Genomic DNA, 15,125 nt, shown 5'->3' with positions numbered 1-15,125 from the left:
CATACATTTAGGTACTATAGCAGACGTGCTATTAGAAAAGAGGACAGACTATACCAGAGAAGATATTGGGTTGGCACAAAAGTAATGAGACAATTGGTTTACGTTTTATATTCTTTATTATTATTACAATACAAAAAGCTTAGTCGATGATGTAACTATGACTTCTTGCCAACGATCCGGCAAAGTTTGGATGCCTTTCGCCCAGAACTCTGATGGCTGTGCCTCGAAAACGTTGTTCATCTCCACCTGAACATCATGGAAATCATTGAATTGTTTACCCCGCAAATGTCGTTTCAGGGCTCTAAACAAATGAAAGTCTGATGGTGCGAGGTCTGGCAAATAAGGTGGGTGGGGTATCGTCTCCCAGCCCAAGTTTTGCAGCTGTTGGCGAACGGTAGATGCGACATGAGGTCGAGCGTTATCATGTAGTAAAATTACAGTGGCTCGTCTTCGTCGTTTTTTCTTGACAGCAGAAGATAGTTCGGTGAGCTGTGTTGAATATTTGTTAGCGTTTACAGTTTCATTGTGTAATAGTTCATGAAACAGCATGCCTTGCGAGTCCCAGAAACAACAAAGCAAAACTTTTAAGCGGTTCTTTTGACTCAGCTTCGGTTGAGTTGGTGGCGTTTCTTCTCGAGGCAGCCAAAAAGCACGACGTGTATCGTTCTCATAATAAATCCATGATTCATCTCCCGTAACCAGATCAGTCAAAAACTCTTTACGTCGGGGTCGCAGCAAAAGTGATTGACAGATGGCGACACGGACTGCACAACTGGCGTCGGTAAGGATGTGCGGTACCCATCGAGCCAAAACTTTTCGATACCCAAGCTCATGCAGATGGTATTCCACAGCGTGGTGACTGCAGTTAAGTGCTTCCGCTAATACACGAGTAGTAGCATCAGGATTCGACTGTAGTTCGCAGCGTAAATCGTCATCATTGAATGCAGGTGGTCGCCCTGAGCGTGACTGACTTTCAAGGCTCCTGTCTCCTGATTTAAAACGGTCAAACCATCTGGACACCGTGGCATGGCTTGTACTTCCAGCGCCCAATGCAGTGTTGATATTGTCAGCCGCAGCCCGCGCACTGTGGCCTAACAAGTACTCGTATTATTAAATTAAAACGGGACTTAATCGCGTAAAACTTACGTTTTATATTTAACCCGACGTTTCGGACATGACATTACGTCCGTGGTCACGGGTAGACTGGCTGGGAGTTGTATCAACATCTTCTAGCTGTACGAGTTTTTCGAACTACCCGCACTTGATTGTCATCAGTCACTTTTACGCTAGGGTTGCCACTCTGCCTACATACAACACTCACGACATCCGATGGTATGAGACGGGAAGTTTTCTCACGTTTACACTTGCTAATCACTGGATTCCACGAAGATGAAATCCCTTGCCCTTCATTTTGATTGAAATTACGATGTTTCCTGATTTCAATCGCTTCACGTACTTTCCTGCTATAGTAAAGACGTTCAGTTGAAAGGACTTTGGGATTATGCAGTTCAATCCAGTGGTTCGGTCCTGACTCTACCAAATGCTCGGCAACCGCAGACTTATTTATTTGTCGTTTTTTGACCGCCGCGATATGTTCTTTGACCCTTTCCGCTATGGTGCGTTTGGTTTCTCCAATATAAGAACTACCACAGCTACAGTCAATCTTATAAACGCCTGGCGTCTGATATGGAATAACATCCTTTGCTGACCTTAGTTGCCCCGCCACCTTCGACAACGGCATGTACACAGTCTGTATCGAATACTTCTTTAGTATGGTACCAACCTTGTCTGTCACTCCCTTGACATAGGGCATAAATGCCGGTCGTCTTGCAACATTCGGATGCTTCTTCGCAGGCTTTCGTCTTGGTTGCCGACAAATTGATTAAGTCCCGTTTTAATTTAATAATATGAGTGAAGATCGTGTTAGTTTAAATCAATATAACAAGTACTCGTATAAGTAAAGTGTTCGAACTTGTCGCTCGTCCATTTTATTTCAATCTAACTAAACCAATCACGAGGGCGGCTTTATATACACTCACATTAGAAGTACCTAGAATGTTCTACAACATACTAGAATATTATCGAAAACAATTAACTTAAGAAAGGAAATGTATAGAGTAGAGTTTTGTAGAGTGTGTCATTACTTTTGTGCCAACCCAATATATTGTGTTGTGCACATACATACCCATTACTTAGGCCTTAAAAAGTTCAATGACGTTTTAAAATATACTTAAACTAGCTTATCCCCGCGGCTTCGCTCGCGTTAAATTCTAAAATTGAAGGATTCTGCATACAAATTCCCAACCCCCATTTCAGGGAAGTGGGGGGTTAGAAAGAGACAAAAAGTAGCCTATGTGACTCTCCATCCGTTCAACTATCCCTAATAAAAAATCACGTCAATTCGTCGCTCCGTTTTGCCGTGAAAGACGGACAAACAAATAGACACACACACTTTCCCATTTATAATATTAGGTATATTGTTGAGTTGTTTTCGACGTAAGTACGACAAGGATACTTCTTTATCCATTTGTTGACTGTTTTTCGTTTTGGATTAACCATTTTTTTCAAACGTGAATTAGTTTCAAAAGGACTAGTGACAGAAATGGTAATTATATGTCATACAATTTACTTTTAATTTAATCAAAGAGGTCAAAATCAAATGGTCGAATAGCTAATCAAAGAGGTTAATGTTAAAGTCAGAAATGTAAAAGGAGACTGAATTTATCGATAGCTGAAAATGTCGATAAAATTTAACATTCCAACTCTATTGACGTTTGATTTTTTCCATGAGCAATTCCGCCCTCTGAATATTAGTATGGATGAAGACTCAAATTATATATTCTAAACGAAATAGTCTGTAGGTATGACTTGTGTACGAATATGTTACTTTTCACTAGATTATTAGGTATAAGTAAGAATGTATTTGTAAGGAGCTAAAGATGTATAATATGTATATTAATATATGTGTTTTATAATGAAACATACAAATACAAAGACTACAAGGTACATACACAAGTCCTATCCTGTTAAAAGACCCTCCTTTCCTTGGCTTTGTGTCCTTTTTTCTTTAAGCTCCAAATTTAACTGTTAACTCCCTCAATAAGCATACAATCTTACAAATTCCACATTTTATTTTTTTTATTTCAGAAATACTTACAATTTGCGATCGGAAACAAGATCAGCTGACACACTTTCTGTTCATCGACAAACTGAAATCGTAGCAGCATCCCTCCTTAGCCACACGGTTACAACGTACACCGACTGATCAAATTAATTACCGCCTCATCTCAACGCCGAGCCACGCTCGTTGAAAAAACTATCCGCCCTCCCTCTCTATCATGTAGTAAAACTCTCACAATCGTGTATCTTTCTCTTTCTGTTGTCATAAAAAAATGCTTGAAATCTTTGGCGGTAGCGCGTGCCGAATGTGAAACGAAGGTTTCACCTGTACCACCTACCAAGTTATTTGTAACATAGATCCGACAATTATGGTCTGTTTGTCAATGAAGTAAGAGCTTTGGTATGACGTGGCTAAGTTGGTGCGCGCGATAGTGTTGTGTTGTGAATGAGTGGTCGCGGTACCGTTTGATGTCAGAACACCGTTGATGTTTGATAAGGAAATGGGCCGAGGACTTGCATTAGCATCTTAATAGACTACAATGAGTGTATCATTAATTTTGACAATTCATTATACCCCGCGCTAATGATTTTAATGTAAGAGGGTTATAATTTCAATGTCATAAAAGTTAAAGCGGACTGTGTTTTAATGACACCCATTCGTCATGGTTGGATACTAATAAGACGCATGTATAACCATAAAGCTAGGCTAATTGAGCTAATTACAGCAGTGACGGAATATACCCAACTAGCAAAATAGTCTTGGATTGCGCACTTTATAAGTGTAGTGGGCTTATAGCACTCTAATATTTGTTTTATAAAATGTTACGCTCTTATATTAGCCTTAGACAAGCTAGTACGCACTCTAGAACTCTCTGTCTCATTACTTAGTCTCATATGTGTATATAAGCGCATTTTATAATACTATTATAAGCCTCTTACTCCTACAATAACATTTACGTAGATTAATTGCTCTTGAGAGTAAATGTTCTTATAGTCCCCTTCTCTAAGTTTATTTGATTTTATAATGGTCCTAATAAATGCTCTTGTAAGAATGTCAGGCTAATATCTGCATAACCTAAAAACACTATAAGTACATGCTTTTTTCATCTTATTCAAAACTATTATAAGATCAATAGCAGTAGTTTAGTAAGATATTAGAGCGATATTGGATCATTTGATGTTATAATAGCCTTAATAAATGCTTTTGTAAGAACTTCAGACTAATATCAGCATAACATAAAAATACAATAGTGCATCTTTTTGTGACCTTATTTAAAGCTATTATGAGATCAATAGCAGTAATTTAGTTCGATATTAGCGTAATATAGAATAAACATACTTAAATAAACAATAGATGGGATCAATATAAAGTGATTAGACCTTATATAGATTTTGGGAACACAATTCTAAGTATACAACCATTTCATATCACCAACATTGCCATTTGAATAAAAAGTAAAAACAATAAGTATATTTGTTTTTATAGGGTCAAGTGATATAAAATCAGGTCAAGATAAAGAAAATGAGGTTTTATATAGGTAAAGCAAGGAACCCTAAATTAATTAAACATGGCCGTGTCATTGGTATTCAAGAATGCTAATATTAAGTAAATGATCTTATAATAGTCTAATAGCGCACTGAGAAAATGCAACTATAACAATGGCGTCTTTTTACTGCAAATATAGAAATAAAATAATTAACGAGGATACAAAATACTATTATTTGAGTGGGCGCATGAAATTTGAAGTGTAAATAAGGGTCCATTTTACAGTAAATAATATTTTCCAAATACTTATTGCGCAATATGAAGAAGCACCAAGGATAATAAACACGCTATTATAAGTTTATAAGTATTACTAAATGGTAATTCGTATCTTCCGTGTTTATTTTGTCAAATATTATTTTTATATTATCACGCTACAGACCAAGCGGATAGCCTTAGAATGTTTCAAATACCGTGTTGTCGTACAAAAATCAAAATAAGCTTGTTTAGGCTCATAAGAGTCTAACGTTGGACCAAAATAAGCCTATGCAGGCTTATAAAATACTTACCTGAAAGCGATATTAGCCTAAGGAGGCTTAAATTAGTTTTGGCATGATTACTGTAAAAGCAAACAGTATGCAAGAAAAGTGATATTAGAACGATATTAAAATAAATACGCTTATAATTGTGCCCAAATCCAGGATTATACGATGATATAGAATCAATATAAAACCAAAAAAATGTAGTCTTGAGATCGTTGTAAGCGCGACTTTTGCTAGTTGGGTATGTATAATATATAGACATCGCCCGGCATATAAAAATGGCCAGTCAGCCACACCGACTACTATTCCTCCAACATAAATGCACTAGCTTTGAAATTATATCCAATATCTAATCATTTTCTCGCTAGAAGAAGTTTAATCGCCTTGTCAACATTAGTGTTCGCGAATTTTTATTGTCAAAGCCAAAGAGAATCGAGTTCATAATATAGGGAATGACTGTCAAAATAAAATGTGTAGTCATAATAGCCTCATAGCGCATACTACAACCATCTCTCGACACAGGGTTTAATAGTAGGTACATTGTGTATTAAGGGCGGAAAGTGAAGGACTAAGAACGAGAGGCTGTTTGAATTTAATAATTTGAGTTTGTAATCCTTCAGCCGCCCGTGGTAATAACCAAATTTTAAACTAAATGTATTGAAATGCCTACGCTGACATTTCGATTATGCAGGCATGTAATAATACCGTTTACGAGCGAGTGTGATGAAAAAATTAAACCTCCGGTTTATCATTACAGTTTCAAGGTACGTTTTTGGGATTCCGTTCCAAATAGGTACAAAATGAGCCGCGAGAAAGTGAACAGCGCCCCCCAACGGTTACTTACCAGAACCAAAAGTTACATAATTTTGGTTTAGTATTCTAAACCGTCAAAAATTCATGGTAGAAGCTTTGAAAAGGTCGGATAACATCAGTTAATGCCAGTTGCACCATGTATTTAACAGACTGATCATGATCAACGTTAACGAGCGGTTTACTATGAAACTTCCCGTATAATAAAAGTTGGCGAACGCTTTAGCACTGATAAAAGGTTTGGTGCCACCCACCCTTAGTGCAAGGCCCGAGTGCGCGATCATATCGGGCATGCGGCGTGCAAGTCAAACAATTGAAGCTCATACAGGTGACCTGCCTGAGTCGACGCTGCATAGGGTGGACGCGCGCTCGCCCGCCCCGCCGAACGCTCCGCTCCGAACGTCCACTCAGACCTTATATGTCCCGCTGTGGGAATGTCGACATTAGCCGCCTTTACGGCCCAGCCACGACATTGGTCTAAGCGCGACAGCGATGAGCGGCGGCCAGTGTTGCCAGATCTACTGATTTAGCAGTAGATCTACCTGATTTTGATAAAATCTACTGATCTACTGCTTTTTTTGTAATTTTTCAAGAAATCTACCTGCTTTTTTCCAAATCGATATTTTTTGGTATAAACAATTGGATTGGCTTCAAGTTTGTACTGTAGGCACTCCAACAACTCTATGGGCTAACTTTCATCCCGTAATTTTTTAAAGTTGCTGCTTTTTTCTAGTGACAGAAATCGCTTGACAGACTTTATATCTGTGATTGTTCGTAATGTAGTGGTAGCTTTGTATTAGCAATAGCGATTTAGGTGGGTGCAAGAAGTTTGATGTTTGTATACTAACTGGTTTATTATGTGTTCATATCACATTACTTCAGGTGCCGGGAAAGAAGGGCTTACATGCTGTGCAGGTATATCCATCTGAGTGGGATAGTGATACGAAGCCTGTAAGCCCATTTCACGGCGAGGCATGTATAGTACTTTTCTCAAACTTGCAATGAAATGAAAAAAAAAAAATCTCTTGATAGTTTTGATAAAACTGGGCAAAAAGAAAACTTTTCTAATTTCGCGCCAAATTTTTTTTTAACTCTGATTTTTTTTTGACTCTTATTAAACGGTGACATTCAGGTGCATTAACTTAGTACTATTAATGTTTTTTTTTTCTGATTACTAAATGTCGTGGTGTAGTGTCAGCATTTGACGTTTAGAAACAAATAGAGGGTGCTTTACTTCGCGTATGTCTATGTGTGTTCGAGATAAACTCAAAAACTACTGAACGGATTTTCATGCGGTTTTCACCTATGAATAAGTGATTCTTGGGGAAAGTTTAAGCATATAATTTGTTGAGACTTTGTTTGAAATATGACGATATTTGCTAAACAAGTCGGACAACTCGGACAAAATCCCACTGGCTGAGCCTTAACTGAAAACGCTGCCCAAACAGTTTGAGCTATATCAATGAGCTGTATGGCGAAATAGTGTATCTCTCATAGGTTTACATAAAAGTCCACAAAAGCATAATATGTCTATTTTTTTACGGATAACTTACTATGTATAACTATTTTTAATCCCCATGCGAAGCTGGGGCGGCCGCTAGTGTCGAATAAGTTTATCTTCGTAAAAATTGTATGGGATCCGTCCGCGGATAATCTCAGTGACCGTTAGCACTAGAAAGCTGAAATTTGTTACAAATATTTGTATTAATCACGCCGACGAAGTGCAAAAATAAAAAAAGGAAAATAATGTTTTATTAGGGTACCCCCCTCTCTACATGTAAAGTGGGGACTGTTTTTTTTTTTCATTCTAACCCCAACGTGTAATATGTTGTTAGATAGGTATTTAAAAATGAATAGGGGTTTACTAAAACTGTTTTTCGATAATATTAATAGTTTCGGAAATAATCGCTCCTAAAGGAAAAAAATGTCCACCCCCCTCTAACTTTTGAACCATATGTTTAAAAAAATTTTTGAGAAAAATACGGGAAACTACGGAACCCTAGACTGAGCGTGGCCCATTTGGTCATGGATAAGAAAGAAAAAAAGTTTGTCAAAAATGACCTTTGTATGTTTTTTCCAAAACCTATAAACGCCAATCTTCATGAATTTATTATTTATTTATTCCTTACATTAACATTAACAGCCTAGCTAAACATGTCAATCGTACAGGAGGGTATAAACATTAATAAAATAGTGTGGCGGAATTTGAAATCGCGAGAAGTCTAAAAGAGTTCCAGGACCGTTTTCGTGTAACAGCATATTTTTTCTTTCATTCTTCTTCACTTGGTATCAATATTTGTAGTCTACTGCTTTTTCTCCCGATCTACTGGTTTTTTTTTTATTTTTCTACTGTATACTTCAGATTCCGTCTGGCAACACTGGCGGCGGCCATACATAGGAGCGAGACACAGCGATGGGACTTTTCATTCGCACGTATGGCTGCCGCTCACCGCTGTCGCGCTTAGACCAATGTCGTGGCTGGGCCGTTACACACACGCTCTATCGCGCGTGATACAGCAATAGCGTGTGAAAGAATTCGCGTGTAAAGCTGGCGGGAGGGGAAGGGAAAGAACGCGCGATATCCAAACCTTGCTTGAATGCACATGAATTCAGCGAATTTGCCAAAAAACGTCACACACTCACCGAATCAAACCTCCAAAGTTATTTCTAGCAGGCACGCAACTTTCAAATAATAATATTATATAGAAAATAAAAAGCTTAACATATTGTATCTAATTAGCCCAGGTTTCTACAGTAAGGCGAAGAGAAGTTGGGAAATATTTAATAATTATATTCGGCAAGAATTAAGTAAACTTTATAAATTCGTCGAAGTTACCGACGAGGCTGTCAAAATTGTTGCCGGCTTATCTTGGACTCTACTTACTATACTATCAGAAAGCGCTCAAAACCATGTTGAAACATGCTCAGTGTAGGGCATAATGATGATGATGTCTCGTACGTCGATTCTTACTACGTCTTTTTGAAAAGGTAGGTACAAAAGGAACCCTTATGGTACAACTCTGTCCGTCTGTCTGGCCCATTACTAAATATCTCAAGAACTACTCGTGTTATCGATTTAAAATTCGGAATAGTTATGAAAAATTTTAACCTCTATTTTCTAAGAAAAGAAGGCTGTGGTCTGTGGTAACTCACAAACGGCCTAACTGATCGTGCTAACTGTTTAAGTACTTAATTTTAATTGACTACCTATATTTCTTAAACTTTTGTAACTATCATTCAAAAGGTTGTTAATAGGGGGACGTTGTCTGGTTGGAGGAGACCCTAGATGTAGATGTAGTGGAGACCCTAAGCTGACGGGCGTTTATAATCAACTGACATTTTAGCTAGATTCAGACATCAGTCACGACAACCATACTCAATATGAATACATAGCTACTATGAATTTAAGCTTTATTACTGTATTTAAATGTAAATTGTAAAGGGTGGTAAAGGTGTGATTTTTGATTATACATAAATAAATTTGTAGAATAGATGGTGTGGGTGGCTTTTTTAAAATTTTAAACTTTACTCAATATTTTAAAAGGTATGTCACATTAAAGTGTGTTTCTGATGACTAGAAAAATGCATTTGAGGGATTTTTTATGGATACTGCAGTTGCTAAAGTGGATCCAAAAGAGATAGGTTAGGAAAAAATTGGGACAGTGCCACATTACAATAAACTTAAATTATATAAAGTATCCTATAATAATATTGAAATATCTTATAATTAAATAGTAACCCATAACAATCTGAAGATTCTGCAGTCCCCATTACGAATTTTCTGTTTCCTTGTATCTGAAAAAAAAAACAGTGTGTGTGTTGAACAATGATTAAACATAATAGAATTACATTACTTTCCATACATATAACATAAAAATAACTGTAAAAACTTGTTGCATCATTCACAAAAAAGCACCATAACTAGTAATATCACATTATTAAATGTTAGATTTGACAAATCTGCATGTAATGGATGAAACTACCTATAGAGCTAGTATTATATGACCTGCACTAAAGGTCGGGAAAATGTTGGTCCATATTAGTTGCATAATGCAATTATTAGTTGCGATAAAATAAATTTGATTGTATGATAACCACAACCACATTTTGACACAATAAAGGGCAATCTTACAGGCATTTTCAGAATTTGGGACCCCCCCAATTAGCGTAAATTGTTAACAAAAATTAACTCACTGTCAGTTTTGTGACTATAACTAAGCATAAAATTTCAATAAAACTATTGTTTTTGTGTTAATTACATAAACTTTAAGCGATAATCTACATTCAGAATGTGAAAAAAGTAAATTTTTAGACAGATTTTATGCTTAATTGTCGTCACACTGACAGTGAGATAATTTTTGATAACAACTTTTGGGGGACCCAAATTCTGAAAATGCCCTTACACAGATTGACTGAGTCCCACGGTAAGCTTTATTCTTTATTCTTTATTTCATTGTTCTTGCTCAGCTCAGCTCAAGATGGCTTGTGTTGTGGGTACTTGGACAACGATGTATAACTATACAACTTACTTGCAACTTGTACATGTGTAGAACACAGTCTGCCCTTCATCTGCAGATCTCAGTTGTAGCGTTGCATATGACATTCTGTCGTTGCCACACTTTGGACATTTTCTTTCAACAACTGGGCCTTCCGGGTTGTCCATATTCAGTATATTTTCAGTGGGCAGTACTGATACTGTGTTGAAGTGAATTGTGTATTTAAATTTTATATTGTTGAATTCTGTAAAAAAAATGAGCAAGAGTATGAATGAAAGAAAGTTGACTGCAGTTACATGAATGCCACACTATGGTAGGTTATTGCACTTAATATTATCTAGCAATGGCTGACGATTTACACCAGTGGTGGAAAAAGTTCGGCCTGCGGATCAAAAACAACCTGTGGAAGGATTTCATTTAGCTCTCCACAAGTCCTTTGACATAGTGTGTTATATGTCCAGCAATGTAATAAAAATAATGCATTTGTATGCAATTTTTTGATGTACCCCTGATGCTCTTCTAAAACTTCTTAAAATTTTAGCCCACAATGTAAAAAATTTGCCCACCACTGATTTATACCAAGAAATTAACATTTTAATAATACATATTTAATTATTTATTCTACATCGTAAACTATATGAATCTTGATTTACTTACTTTCAGCGCCATACACGGCTTTGCAAGCGTAACATTTTACAGAACCAAATTCCTGCAACAAGGGAAGGATGGAGCCACACCTGGCGCAAAAACCTGTTGTGCTTTGGAATGGAACTCGACTCGCCATCGTCTGAGGTACAGAAAAATAAGAATACATTAGATTTTGCTCTTCGCTAACTTTCATATATTGTAAATATTTTATTAGATGTAAGTACTAAAATAAGTTTTACCTAACTAACTTACCAAAAGTGTATAGCGTAGTGTTTTTATTAAGTGAATAGGAGTTATTTATGCTTTTTTTTATTTATTTAGTTTAGAATTACAGTACAACGTACGAACTTATAGGTTATGATATTAGTTTTTTTTTTTTTTTTTTTTTTTCTTCGTCCTTCTGGACAGGCTAGGACCATAGGCCATACCGCCTCGTCTTGAGTGAGATATTAGTTTATTTTTGAAGCATGTCAGAAGTGACAATTGACATTGACAATGAAGCTAGGAACATACTACGCGGACGTCCGTCGTAAAACGACCGCGACCGCGACCTATCAGTGTGCACGGAACAAAACATCCAGAGAGCCAGATTTCGATCGGACGTCCGTGCGCTCAAGGCCACGTCCGCGTCCGTCGACCGATAGTTTGCACGGTTATGTGTAATGTCATTGTCCAGATTCCCGTCCGCGGTCGATTCACGACGGACGTCCGCGTAGTGTGTTCCTAGCTTTAGTGGCCATCAATTGGCAGCTTTAAGCTAGGAACATACTACGCGGACGTCCGTCGTAAAACGACCGCGACCGCGACCTATCAGTGTGCACGGAACAAAACATCCAGAGAGCCAGATTTCGATCGGACGTCCGTGCGCTCCAGGCCACGTACGCGTCCGTCGACTGATAGTTTGCACGGTTATGTGTAATGTCATTGTCCAGATTCCCGTCCGCGGTCGATTCACGACGGACGTCCGCGTAGTGTGTTCCTAGCTTTATTTAAAGTCTGGCGTCCACTTACGCGGTATCGACCCGCGTCGAATCGAGTCCTCCATACATTTACTATTAACGGTGAATTCGAATCGACGCGTCACTAATGAACGCAGTTTCGTAATAAATGCAGAAGGCGAATGAAGCCTGGCGTCACGAATGTATTGTAAGAACCTCTTTTTGACACATGACAGCGTCCACAATACGTAAACTCGCGCAACCTAATGAAATTTTAAATAAAATCCTGTAATAATATTTAAAAAAAATCAAGTACTTAAAAACAATATTTCGCTTACTTTAAACATAATCTAACACATGTTACATTTTAGCGGATCTTCGTAAGTGAGTATTTTACGATATTCATTTATCACCCAGGATTTACTTATTATGCCATTTATCACAGAACTAAATCAAGATAGAAGGAAAAAGTGTATCTACTTCGCGTGCGGAAAAGTTAAATAGCGAGCAACATTGTTCGCCGCGCAAGTCAGTCTGCTCCCGACCGCTGCCCGCGAGTGACATACAGTGAAAAATACAAAATGGGTCGGTATTCGATAATTAACTGTTCAAACACCACCAATAAAAGCAAGGGTGTTAAACAAAGTGTTTCCTATCATCGGTAAGTACCATTTGTCCTAAAATATTTTTTATTAAATAAAAAACACGATTTTCCTATTTTTATCATCAAAACATTAGCTGACGTACGGCCGTCAAACTAGTTTTCCATTGCGGCTTTAATTTGACGAGTCCGACTTGGCGTGCGTTTAAAACAAGCGATATAAAAATAGGCTATTCAAACTGTCGAGACAAAGTGAAGGTAGATTTGTTATTTTGTCCGTCGAACTCACGTCGAACTTAAGAATAGTGGTGCACCACGGAACTATATCGTCATGTACGCTGCGATTTCCTTATTCGATTTAAATCGATTTTGCGAAGCAGTGGAAATTATAAAATAATTATGTTTTTATATTGTTATGAAACTATACATATAAAGTACGAGTGAAAAGTAAATTTAACTTTAAAATAGGTTACAGTTTACGATATTAACGTTGAATTTGTGGTCGGCAGAAAAACAAATACAAACATAATACGCTCTATATTTATTATGAATAAAAATAACTCTAAAAATGTGTTAATGGTTAATTATATTTAGATATTACTAAAAGTTGTAACAAATAACATGAGGATAATGCTGTGAGTACATGGTCGATTTTCTTAAAAATATTACGAAATATTAACTAGTATTAATACCTACCTACTAAAATCTTTGTTCCTGGCCTTAGGTAAATTATATACCTACTAGTGAATTGTTTGTCATCACACGAATACAGGTATATACTTACTTCATTTCACAACGAAGATGAACATCCGATATTTTTAACTTCGGCGGGCATCCCGCGCGCAACCTCCACAATCGATCGAATGGGTTACGCGGCGACAACGTTTCCATCACTAAAGTACACTCGTGACGTCATAGGCTCGACACAAAACGTTACACGCTCGGTTTCGCTGTTAATCGCCGAGCATTTTCCTACTATCTTGATTTAGTTCTGTGCCATTTATCATTCATTTTTATTTTTAATCTAGTGCTATGGCAGAATCTGTCATTTCGATTCAAATGACATTTCACTAAGTTGATAGAAATCGTCAGAAATCGTATATTATTTGTTAAAGCACCTCCTTGTACATAGGGCCTTGCCTTATCGATTCAACCAATTCGAAATTAATCGTTAGATTTGGCAAACAATACGTCTTAGCCACATCGCAACATACTTCAAAACGTGTCAAAAATGTGAACTTACAAATCTGGAACATAATAATCTTCACGCACTGCTTTTTTTCATCATAGCAACACTTACGTTTCAGTGAAGAAGTTAAAGTGGCCCACAACAGACAGTCAAATTTCATAATCTTAAAAAATCATTATTATTTATAGAATTAGATCTAATTTTATAAAATTAGATCCAAAGAGCATTGAATCACTACGAATCGACTACCTTGCCACACCCACACACATTCTTAAAATTCAGATTATTCGCAATCTGTCAGATCAATCTGAAAAAATGCATAATCTTAAAAAATAAGAATGTGTGGACAGTTGCAAAATTGTATGGAAATCCGAGCACTCGACCTGTTTCATAAGATTATGAAATTTAAGACTGTCTGTTGCCGGCCTTAAAACCACAAAACGTAGAACAATTCTACTGGAAGAAGTGTCAAAATAGTTGCCACATGCAAAGCGGTTTACATAAACACTTTTTTATGAACAATTTATGAAGACAAAGAAAGCTGTGAGTGAGCTCTACATTTTTCAAATTGCCGTCTTTTTTAGGGTTCCGTAGTCAACTAGGAACCCTTATAGTTTCGCCATGTCTGTCTGTCCGTCCGTTCGTCCGTCCGTCCGTCCGTCCACGGATAATCTCAGTGACCGTTAGCACTAGAAAGCTGAAATTTGGTACCAATATGTATATCAATCACGCCGACAAAGTGGTAAAATAAAAAGTGAAAAAAAAAATGTTTTGTTAGGGGTGGGGGCTACACGTAAAGTAGGGACTGAGAGCTTTACGTGTAGGGGAATCGATTGAGCTATATCTTGATGGGGGTAATATTTTTATTTAAATTAGTATTATTAGTTATTTTTTACGTGCCCATTCTATTGCTACACGTAAAGTAGGGTTGTTTACTGATTTTTTTTGGCCGGTTACATTTCAACCCCAACGATATATTGTTGGATAGGTATTTAAAAATGAATAAGGGTTTACTAAAATCGTTTTTTGATAATATTAATATTTTCGGAAATAATCGCTCCCGGAAACACCGTAAAGGAAAAAAAATAAGTGCCCCCCCCCCCCCCCCCTCTCTAACTTTTGAACCATATGTTTAAAAAATATGAAAAAAATCACAAAAGTAGAACTTTATAAAGACTTTCTAGGAAAATTGTTTTCAACTTGATAGGTTTAGTAGTTTCAAAAATACGGAAAACTACGGAACCCTACACTGAGCGTGGCCCGACACGCTCTTGGCCGGTTTTTAAGTGCCAAGATTT

The 15,125-nt window shown here is 37.2% G+C and overlaps 1 protein-coding gene across 1 annotated transcript; it reads right to left on the bottom strand.

The window, feature by feature from the left end:
- Positions 1–9,349: 9,349 nt before the first annotated feature.
- Positions 9,350–11,485, bottom strand: LOC125241930 (DNA-directed RNA polymerase I subunit RPA12). The gene is made up of 4 exons (XM_048150646.1): positions 11,352–11,485; positions 11,109–11,238; positions 10,485–10,695; positions 9,350–9,750 (listed from the first exon to the last, which is right to left on the bottom strand). The coding sequence occupies exons 2-4, from the start codon at positions 11,233–11,235 to the stop codon at positions 9,726–9,728; spliced, it is 363 nt and encodes a 120-aa protein (XP_048006603.1). The 5' UTR covers positions 11,236–11,238; positions 11,352–11,485; the 3' UTR covers positions 9,350–9,725.
- Positions 11,486–15,125: the final 3,640 nt, after the last annotated feature.

This window comes from Leguminivora glycinivorella, chromosome 2, assembly GCF_023078275.1.
Source record: "Leguminivora glycinivorella isolate SPB_JAAS2020 chromosome 2, LegGlyc_1.1, whole genome shotgun sequence".
Taxonomy (NCBI): Eukaryota; Metazoa; Arthropoda; class Insecta; order Lepidoptera; family Tortricidae; genus Leguminivora; species Leguminivora glycinivorella.
This window is presented reverse-complemented; position numbering and strand designations above follow the sequence as displayed.

Excerpts from the sequence above, each read along its gene's own strand:
- LOC125241930 (XM_048150646.1), bottom strand. The coding sequence starts at position 11,235 with ATGGCGAGTCGAGTTCCATTCCAAAGCACAACAGGTTTTTGCGCCAGG. Across the intron at positions 10,696-11,108 it reads AGCCGTGTATGGCGCTGAAA|AATTCAACAATATAAAATTT; the intron begins GTAAGTAAATCA and ends TTTTTTTTACAG. Across the intron at positions 9,751-10,484 it reads TACACATGTACAAGTTGCAA|ATACAAGGAAACAGAAAATT; the intron begins GTAAGTTGTATA and ends TTTTTTTTTCAG.